The sequence below is a fragment of the Clarias gariepinus genome, chromosome 8 (genome assembly GCF_024256425.1).
Source record: "Clarias gariepinus isolate MV-2021 ecotype Netherlands chromosome 8, CGAR_prim_01v2, whole genome shotgun sequence".
Lineage (NCBI taxonomy): Eukaryota > Metazoa > Chordata > Actinopteri > Siluriformes > Clariidae > Clarias > Clarias gariepinus.
In genome coordinates this window covers 21,212,335-21,222,672 of record NC_071107.1, presented here as the reverse complement: position 1 = coordinate 21,222,672, position 10,338 = coordinate 21,212,335, and the positions used below count along the sequence as shown (strand labels likewise).

Here is a 10,338-nt window from a genome sequence, read left to right as displayed (position 1 = left end):
TACTACTATGACACGGCATGATCCACTGGTCTTGTGAATTTTCGCTGCTAGCACTTATGCCAAGCTAGATACATGAAAACACAAATTAGATAATGTACAGGGAATATAGGGGAGTTAGAACTACTGGTTTTCAAAAGATATAAACCATATGACTGCAGTTACCAGGCTAAAGAGTCTGTTCATAAAGTATCTCATAAGCTCAGAAACAATGTGGGCGGCACAGTGGTGTTGTGGGTAGCACTGTCGCCTTGGATCTAATGTGTGAATAAGCAGGTGTGTGTGTGTGCCCGGCAATGGATTGGCACCCTGTCCATGGTGTACCCCACCTCATCCCCCAAGGCTTCATGCAAGTCTGTAAGTGATAAAGCAGTATAGACAATGAGTGAGTGAGTGAGTGAGAAATGATGTGCCACATACAGGCACACAAATCTATACAAAGAAGATTTATAACAATCACTGTACAATCATAACATGGTAAAGGAAAAGCATTATCACAGACTGGCAAACTAAATCAACTACAAACGTGAACACTAAAACTGTGATAAAGGTTTTTTTTTTTTGGCCCTAGCATTTACACAAAGCCAACGTGATTCAAGATAGAAGAGATTTGATCTTCAATACAGCTAGACTATCTATTTGAATTAATCAGTTTCAATCTGATGACACTAATGTGTACTCCCTAACTTGTCAAACAGCTATATTTCGAATTTTTTAAAGTATTAAAACTTCGAATAAGTAATGACATTGTGTTACTTGTGACGCCGATTGCTTAAATATAGTGACTCATACCTAAATTGTTACAAAAGGAACTGGACAAACCATCAGTGATGTCATATGTGACCTGTGGAGCTCAGATGTGGGAGCTCTGGGCGTCGCCATCTTGGCAAGTGACTTCGCCTAACCCCGGGTTATTCCATAAATGGGCAAGTGGGCGGAGCGAACAGAGTCTGAATGTTGCCTGGAACCTGCCTACTATGCTCACTCACCACCACCACCAAGCTAGCGGGCCTAGCTTCAGCTTAGCTAAAATGCTATGTTGGCTATTTTACCAGCTAATGAATTTGAACTCCGTAATTCATACCCAATATGCAGCTGTGGCTCAAATTCCATATACTATATATATATATATATATATATATATATATATACACATACACACACACACATATACATACACACACAAAATAAACTGATGAGTAACACACATTCACCCCGTTGGCATGAATGGGAAACCCGACTACCAAAGACCGTTTTTTGTACAATGTTTCTGTAAACATTTCTATTACTGTCATTTTAATATATGGCTTTATGATTGACTCTCCCTAGTGCACATTCTAGAAACTGCACGTGTTGCCACTTCCGCATTGGACTCGTTATTCAGAGCCGGAAGTTTCCTCAACCCTCCCGTCAATCCAGTAGGTGGCAATAACGCACCAGCTGGTTATAAACTTGGAAACAAACAATATCACTCACATTGTTTAAGCTTTAATGCTAAAGCTGTTTTTGTAGTGATTGCAATTTTAGACCACATAACGTTTGCAAGTTCACCCAAATAATTTAAAAAGTTTGAATCATTCTGAAATGAAAAACTGACCCATAGATTCCATTGACTGAGACACTCAACAAAAGATTGATTCATTTGCTATCATTCTCTTTCACAAATCATTAAAGACGACAGCACTTTCAAAAGGTGTTCTTATGACACAAAAAAAAAATGACTAAGGTTTTGAAACGTTGCATTAATTCAAGACACTAACAAAAACAAATTGCAGCTCAGGCAAACAAGAAAACCTCTAAAACAGGTTAAGTTGTGTTAGTCCTTCATTACATTTATATACAAATAAATAAATTAGTAGACCATTGTTTAGAAATCTGGGTGGACAAACATTTCCTGTGATAGAACCAACCATTCTCTTTGTACAGAACAAAAAAAAAACATCAAAAGAGACTTCCTCACTAGAGATGTTACAAAACAGCTGTTTAAAGTGAGAATACACAAAAAAAAAAAAAAAAAAAAAAGGCAAACAAACAAAAAGGTAGTCAAGAACCTTTATTCATCCATATGTGTGCCACTCAAAGATGGAGCAAAGACATGGAACAAGATCTGACCACTTAAGAGGGCAATGAAAATATGGATCAAAGGCATTGTAACTTCTCTTTTTTTTAACCTTTAGCTTTTTTCTACAATGAGACCAGCTGATGGACAGAAATTAAAAGACAGCGGTAACAGCATAAACATATATTCATATACAGAAAAGCAAAATGGAAATTACCTAAAGTCAAAAGTAAAATATGTTGGTTAGTATGCAAACAGAGGGAGAAGAGCCAAACCTTTTTTTTCTATTACAGCTCAACATACATTTCTACACAGCATGCAGTAAGGCACCTATCTAACACAATGAAAAAGCCTATGCTATGAGTTGAAGCACAATTATTCAAATGAAAAAAAAGGAAAGAAAAGTTCAATATAATGTTCACGCCGATAAAAACAGTATTCCTCTTGTCCCTTTCAGATAACCCAAACCATATTAAAAAAATACATCAGTATGTAAAAGATCTTCCCCCATACACAGTACTTTAAGTAGAAAGTGTATCTTCATGGAATTTTGCAAGAAATGAATCAAGAGCAAGCTATTTTATTGTACTGATAATTACACACAATCTATTACACTAAATTTTGATAATTTGCTGCATACCCAGAATATAAGTTAACTACAGATTATATATATGGATGTCTGAACTATTCCTAGAGCAATGTTAGGTTTGAACGCAAATATGCACAATTTACCCATTAGTAACAAGTTGTAGAGTACCAAAGGGAACTAAATTAAGCAATGCTTTAGAGGGAACATTTAGATCAAATTACACTATGTATACAATGATTTATAATCTGTCAAACTAAACATTCTGAAGTCAGTCTGTAAATCAGACAATTCAAACAGAACGACGAAAGTCGCCACTCTTGACGAGTCCAACCTGCCTGCAGCTCATCTGAGACAAAGCTCCCTGACCCCAAGCTCATCGTTGAATGTATGCTACAAGTTAACTCTCCTGTTCAGGTAAGTATCCCCCTGATCAACTAATTTTCATTGCTGCTGAAAGCAGCAGTGACAACTTTAAGTAATTTTAAACATTTTTATGCAGACTTGCACTGTTGCTAACAGTTTGCCTGGAGCCAGTTAAGCTGTCAAGCACTGTCCTAATGTCAAAATAAAGATGTTTGGATAGACTGGGTCATACAAAAACGCTTAATGTGTAAAAGAACTGCACACGCATCTATACATATGTATATAAAAATCAACACTTATTTACAAATGATAGTATCTGGACAGGCCATGAAGACGACACAATGGGTAAAGATACATGGACTTTGTATGGTGGTAGGTTCCTCCAGTCGTTCAATTTTTTTTGTTTTTTACTTGGTCACCAATTATATTTTTAAAGCTCACAAAAGGATCTGCGGGTATCCAGCCAATTTGTTTTCCAGGAGAATGAGCACGAATGTAACTGGCCTGGTCATTAAGCATGAAATTGCTACATCATACAGATGTCAAATTAAAGGCAGCAAAATTTATATGCACATTGAGCAGGATCAGTGTTAATCATATCAGGTGTTGAATTTCATCGCTCTTAAAAACTAAAAGGACTTAACCAGAAGATCTTTTTTTTTTTTTTAAATATAGCTTCAAGGTCTGTTCTATAGGCCCAGAATAAACATTAGATTTTTCTTTTATCCTAGTTCTTTGAAAACAAAAATTAATCGAGGTTGGCCTGAAACATAGCTGGGGCAAACTGTAAAATACCACTGCCACCTTATTAGTGGGCTTACTGATCAATGTGAATTCTGTGGTGCCTTGAGAGTGAGGAGGAGTGATTGAAACCTTTTCCACACTGAGAACACCTGTAAGGTTTCTCACTCTGCAGAATCCTCTGTTTCAGGATGGTAGTAGGAGGGAATCCCTTTCCTGTAGGAATAGCACTATAAGAGGTCTTCTCGTCCAAATGGACACGCTGGTGTCTTGCAAGAGAAGAAGAATGATTAAACCTCTTGCCACAATGGGCACAAGTGTAGGTTTTCCCATCTGAATGAGTTCTCTGGTGCCTGGACAGAGATGAAGAGTGATTGAAGCTCTTCTCACAGTGGTTGCAGCTATATGGCTTTTCACCTGTGTGCATGCCCCTTTTCATCGGAGTGTCAAAAGGGAACTCCTTATCAGGCTGGGCGTACATTTTGGCCTCAAGGTGGACTTTGTGGTGCCGTGACAGAGACGAGGAGTGATTGAAACCTTTGTCGCACTGAGAGCATCGGTAGGGCTTGCCACCCTGGTGCACCAGCTGGTGCTTCTTCAAGTGGCGTTTTCTTACAAAGCTCTTTCTGCACTGGTTGCACTTATAGGGTTTCTCACCAGAGTGGATTCGCTGATGTTCTCTTAAAGTGGCTGCTGCGGCGAAACACTTGCCACACTGGGCGCATCGATGGGGCTTGTCACCAACATGGGTCTTCTGATGTTGTTTTAAATTAGAAGCAGTAGCAAAGCCTTTCCCACACTGAGGGCAGGTAAACGGCTTCTCTCGAGCATGCAGCTCCTGATGTTTCTTTAGATGGCGCCTGCGGACAAAACTCTTTCGGCACTGAGTACATTTGTAGGGTTTGTCATCAGAATGCATTTTCATGTGCTCTCTGAGTGTGATGGCTGCAGCAAAGCTCTTCCCGCATTCAGAGCATCTGTGTGGCTTTTCAGGAGAGTGCATCATCTGATGTGGTTTGAGGTTGAATGCGTCAATCACCCCTTTACCAACCAGCTCCACACCGGTGGTGGCATAGCCCTTCTCCTTCATGTGTAGTTTCATGTGCCCCCTCAGACTAGTTTCCACTGCAAAGCTCTCACCACATTGGATACAAATGTAAGGATGGGTTGCTTTGTGCATTTCGAAGTGTTGATGTAGATCGTTGATGCTGCCGAATATCTCCCCGCACTCGTTGCACTGAAGACCCTGGGCTTCGTGGATGATGACACCATTCTCCGACTCCACGGTCAGCTCTCCTCCATGGTCTGACTCAACCTTCACTACATGTTCTGCAGCTCCACCCATATCTGCCTTCAACAGTACCTCACCAAGCAAAGCCTCGTTGTACTGCGGATCATGATGCTCGGATTTAATGTAGTCGTGGTCCGTCTCCGTTACGGCGTCCACACAGGCCACAGCCCCAAGATCTCCATGAATAGCTTCAAGGTCAAGCCTCTTATCCTCTTGGGTCATAATCTCAGTTTCCGCTGCATAGTGCAAGTCACCGACTTGCGTGTGAGTTATGACACACTCAGACCCCAGCGTGTCAAGGCCTGGTGTGTCACACTCAGTCTCTGACTCAGCCATCAGGACACACTCCAGCCTGACGACTTCCGTCTTCCCGTTTAAGTGAAACTTAGCGCTGCTCTAGGAGCACCGCTTCCTCAGAATAAAGAAATGCTTGGGACCTTTCGGGTCAGCACGAGCCAGGAGGGATCTGGCCTGTTGGGATGACAAAACACAAACTTACAAATGCTTCCTGCACACAAAAGACACAAGTAAAAAAGTATGTTCAGGATAAATCCTGAGCAATCCTCATATGGAGCTCTTAACTAAGACTTTTGTATAGCGCTCTGGTTGAACCTGTAAAACAGAAGATTACTGCACTCTGCTTGAGCATCAGGCTACTATGATGTTAATTAACACACAAACACTACATTTTAAACTAGACAAATTACTGATAGAAACAGATTTCATATATAAAACAAAAAAGGTAGAAGTAATGAAGCACAACAAAAACATCAAGGCTACCTGGATATTACCATTAAGCTAGTTAGCAAACTTCTGTTTTGCTAAAAACGGGCTAGTGTTAGCCGAGAGTTATTTTTGAGCTAACTTAGCTGGCTAGGTATACCTGTTACAGCGAAGACCAAACAAACCTTACAAGCCTTAGCTTGTTTATAATTATTTACAAAACCGGATAATACGAATTAATTTTTAACATTCTTTATGATTTACGGCAGGAAACCCTGCAGCATTTACCTTCTGTATAAACAGAGTAATCATACAGGGATGCCATTGTTGGCTAAGTTAGCTGGCTAAATAGCTTAGCTAGTTAGCTTCCTGAAGCACAAAATATCAGCTAACTAGCTGGCTAACTAGCAGCTTGGCTAGAACATAAATCAGATTTTATATCTCAACACCTACACTGCTTAAACTCAGCGCTGTGTTTGATCTTGTTTCTCGGTACCGTGGTTAAATCTTGAAGCTACCATCTCTGACTCAGACTCTTGAGAGAATTACGACGCGGTGGGCATCTTGTGCAGCTCAGACTGGAAGAGCTAACCTAGCTCTAAAATGGCCGCCGCTAGCTTCCGCCCTCACAGAGCCACACGAAGCTGCGCCACTCGGGCTACAGCGCAGCTATCGCCATGGAAAACACACACACAAACCCATCTTGGGACGAAAAAGGAAAATACACTACAACTGTTTATAAGCAGCTACACACAGAATCACGAGTGTTTAAAACGCAAATCTATTAAAATGGCTAACTGTGCCAAATCACCCTACGAAAAGCCCGGGAAAGGCGGCCCCCATCTTACATAACCACCAGCGCAACGGCGCGCGCCCTTTGTGCTCAAAAAGAGCCGTAAAATACCCGAAAGCGGTTAAGTATTCCCCGCTGCTAGGAGCTAAACACCGCCCTCAGTCTGAGGTGATAATGCTACAGCTAGCTGGCGAAATACTGAAGTTAAAGAGCAAATTCTTAGCTCGAAGAAACAACATGGCCTTCCGTCCTGCTAAACCACATCGCTACCTTCAGCGCACTGACACGCTACCGCCATTAAACACTGTGACGTTTACAGCTGACTTACCGCCGGGGTGCTCAGCTACGATTCTCAAAACCTGCTAAATAATCTGCACCATAAAACCGAGTAAAATAAAGTAATGTTTGATCGCGTGAACCCGGGGATTCCAGACAAATAAGTCATTATAGCACGCTAGTTAGCCGCTTAGCTGGCTAGGCTCACTTCTAAACTTTAACTTGAAACCGCGGATTATAATTGAAATACGCAAAAAATCTACAAATTCTATAGTGCAAAAACGATTCGTAGACTTCCCAACCTCTTTGTCGTTTGATTGAGTCAAAGAATTGAGCGTAATGTGCAGGCTTTTTGGTGGTAGTCGACGGCCTGGAGATCTCGGCTTGTTTGCGTGCTCTCGGCTCTCCTGCGCTCTCAAACTCACACTCTCCGTCCGCACGAGCGCTCGCTCCTTACACTTTCTGGCGCCAAGTGCGTTTAAGCGCATGAGCAAAAAGACGATCCGCAGCTCACATGCGCACTACTGCCCCAGAGCGGACCGGCGCGAGTCTGGTCCTCCTTAAAGCAAAACTGTACAGATGGGGCCCAAAAATGTATACACACGTCAACATGAGCAATATACAGTATATGACTATCTTCAGACGGTCACAGCACATTAACGATGGTGCAACTAGTGACATCTTTAGAGGAAACATAATATTACACACTTGCCATAATTTAAATTGAGTTGGAAAAAAAGGTCATAGATCACTACTAAACAATAAACAACGTCAACTTCATGTTCCACTCATACTGTCATACCGACATACCACATCTTATTATATTGCAAATTCTGCATAGCCTGTTTTATATTTTTTCTATTTTAATTATTTTTCTATTGCAACTTTTGTAAATTGTATACTGTAAATTTGTACACTTACCCTATATCTTTAAATGTTATATTTATATAATTAATAAACATGAATTGACACTGTGGAATTTTTCCTATTGCAGTAAAATTCATCTATCTTTCTGTCTTTTCACTACCTTTATTGCTTTTAGGACATTAACAGTCGTATAAGTATTTTACTAAATATTTTACACCCCCCCCCCCCCTTAGATATACCTATCTAGATATAGATAGGTATATCTATCTATCCATCTATCTATCTATCATACTGTGTATGGTCGCGTATGTGACAAAAATATTTTAACACACGCTGCATTGTATTATTATCAACGTTTTGAAAAAAAAAACTCTAAAAATGTTCTATTATTCCCATGCTTGTTTTGCACAATACAATTGGTTTTTTTTTTGTTGTTGTTGTTGTTGTTGTTATTGTTTTTTACTGCTAGGTGATCCTAAACTTACCTTAAATATCGCTAGATTTGTCGGACAGCGCACCGGACGGTTTGTGTTTCCGCTGCAGCCACAATGAGGCGCCTTTTCCCCACTGTTATGTCACAGACATTTTACACCAAGGTGCCGCGTTGCCCGCTGCCTTGTACGTCAACGCGTCCGCCATATTGGCCCTGGCAAGATTGTGCCGTAATCAGACACGCGTAAAAGAGGAGGTTGCGTTAAACACTACAGCGTTTACGTCTTTCCACTTATTCCAGTGAATCGTTTTTATATTCAAAGACATACGATATAACGGTAGTACAAAGCACAGCACAGCTACTTAGAATCTTAGAATCTATTAATTATATTACTATATTATACTACTTATACTATTATGTTTAACTATTTACTTTTTGGTATTATACTACTATTAAAATCTAATTACATTTATTATATTACTGACAGAGTTATAATATACTCATGCTACAGCAGTGCGCTGAGGCCCTAACAGGAAGTGAAAAGTGAAAATGTCTCTATGTGGCTGGCAGTGGTACAGTTTTAAACCACGCCCATTCCAATGCTAGTCCCAAATTGTTTTTGTGTCGTTTTTACAAGTTTAATGAATAAACCTGCACTTTCCAGTATGGAACCGAGGCTCTGACGGTTCTGCAGTAAAGTTATGTCTTGTTCCAGTGACTGCTGATCTCTCCCTCTGCATGAGTTCTTTGCTCACTGCTCATTTAGATCTAGGCTGTCTTAAACAACCTGCTGATTTGAGTAAAATGTGCAAGTCCACTCACTCATCATCTATAACTGCTTTATCCTGTATACAGGGTCAATGGGAGATGAGCACATGGCAGGGTGCACCCTGGACAGGGTGCCAATCCATCGCAGGGCACACACATAACACTTAAACACAAACACACTACTGGCAGTTTGGGCCTGCAAGTAGCCTAATTTGCATGTCTTTGTACTGTGTGAAAAAACAAGAGTACCTGAAGGAAACCCACCAAGCCTGATCAGAACATGCAAACTCTATGCACACAGACCCGTGGCAGGAATTAAAGCCAGACCCTGGAAGTGAGAGGCCACAGTGCTAACCACTAAGTCACTGTGCAAGTGTAAAGCTTCTAAAATAAGTATTCATAGTGGGTTTCGAATAAAAAGTTGTATTGTAAGCAACCTTGTGTGCCAGAGAAAAGTGATTTTGCCAAAATGAGTGAAATGCAGAAAATGGCATTTATACACTACCAGTCAAACTTTTTGTCACACATAGTCTTTTCTGCTTTTGATTTTGTTCTGTTGTAAAACAATTCTGAAGGCATCTGAATTATGCAACAACCTACTTTCAACAGTTGATATTAAAATGTGTCCTGCTACTTATGCTCTGTAAAGCCTTTATAAGGTCCTGTTAATTGGTGATTTTTGAGGCTGGCAACTCTAAATCAACTTCTTTGCAGCAAAGGTAAATTTTAGTCTTGATTTCTGGGATGCTCTTTATGAGGGCTAGTTTTATCATGGGTACCTAATGGGCTTTGCAAATGCACTTGACTCAACTGTTCTTGCAAGAACTATTCCAGAACAGCTGACAGTTATATCTTAAAATAACAAGTGACTGTTGTTGTTGTTGTTTGTGACTAATTATATAATAATGCCATATGTGTTATTTAATAGGCTTGGAAAAAATTCAATATTGTTTTTGAATGTGGAAAATAAATCCAAACCTGTGTCCTTTTGACTGGTACTGTATGTATATTTACAGTATATCTCTAAACTATAAATCAAAACTTTTGCTTCCATTCCTGATCTGTAAACTCCATGTGAACAACACTCTTTTACCTTTGTTTACTTTCGTCCTCCTGGTCTTTGGCTGAAGAAGGGGTACTGATTGGGTCACCATTTCCCTGGTACAGTATCAAAGCATCTATCCAATCACAGATTCAGGACTAAATTCTTGTAATTAATCATAATACAGAAGATTTATAGAAACAGAATTTAATCCTAACCTCAAAGATGAAGAAAAATACCTCTTCTTCTGTTACATTTCTGACCTATGAAACACTTCGCAGCAGGCAGAACCATTTTGGATGTCAAAAAAGTTATATTCTGATTAGATACTTTGAGCCTGTAAACAAACATCTGATCGTATCAGCGTCCATGTAAACAGTTTTATCTCTCTAATCA

At 40.0% G+C, this 10,338-nt stretch overlaps 1 protein-coding gene across 3 annotated transcripts; it reads right to left on the bottom strand.

Annotated features, from left to right (window-relative positions):
- Positions 1 to 2,035: 2,035 nt before the first annotated feature.
- On the bottom strand, positions 2,036 to 8,313 carry si:ch211-198a12.6 (uncharacterized protein LOC563253 homolog). Of its 3 annotated transcripts, none has more exons than XM_053502319.1 (2): positions 8,185 to 8,313; positions 2,036 to 5,511 (listed from the first exon to the last, which is right to left on the bottom strand). In XM_053502319.1, exon 2 carries the CDS (start codon positions 5,374 to 5,376, stop codon positions 3,826 to 3,828), a length of 1,551 nt encoding a protein of 516 aa, XP_053358294.1. In that variant the 5' UTR covers positions 5,377 to 5,511; positions 8,185 to 8,313; the 3' UTR covers positions 2,036 to 3,825. The 3 variants fall into 3 exon arrangements, with proteins under 3 accessions (XP_053358294.1, XP_053358291.1, XP_053358293.1); XM_053502316.1 differs by lacking the exon at positions 8,185 to 8,313 and adding an exon at positions 7,135 to 7,421; XM_053502318.1 differs by lacking the exon at positions 8,185 to 8,313 and adding an exon at positions 6,217 to 7,101.
- Positions 8,314 to 10,338: the final 2,025 nt, after the last annotated feature.

Coding starts and splice junctions, on each gene's coding strand:
- si:ch211-198a12.6 (XM_053502319.1), bottom strand. CDS start 5,376: ATGGCTGAGTCAGAGACTGAGTGTGACACACCAGGCCTTGACACGCTG.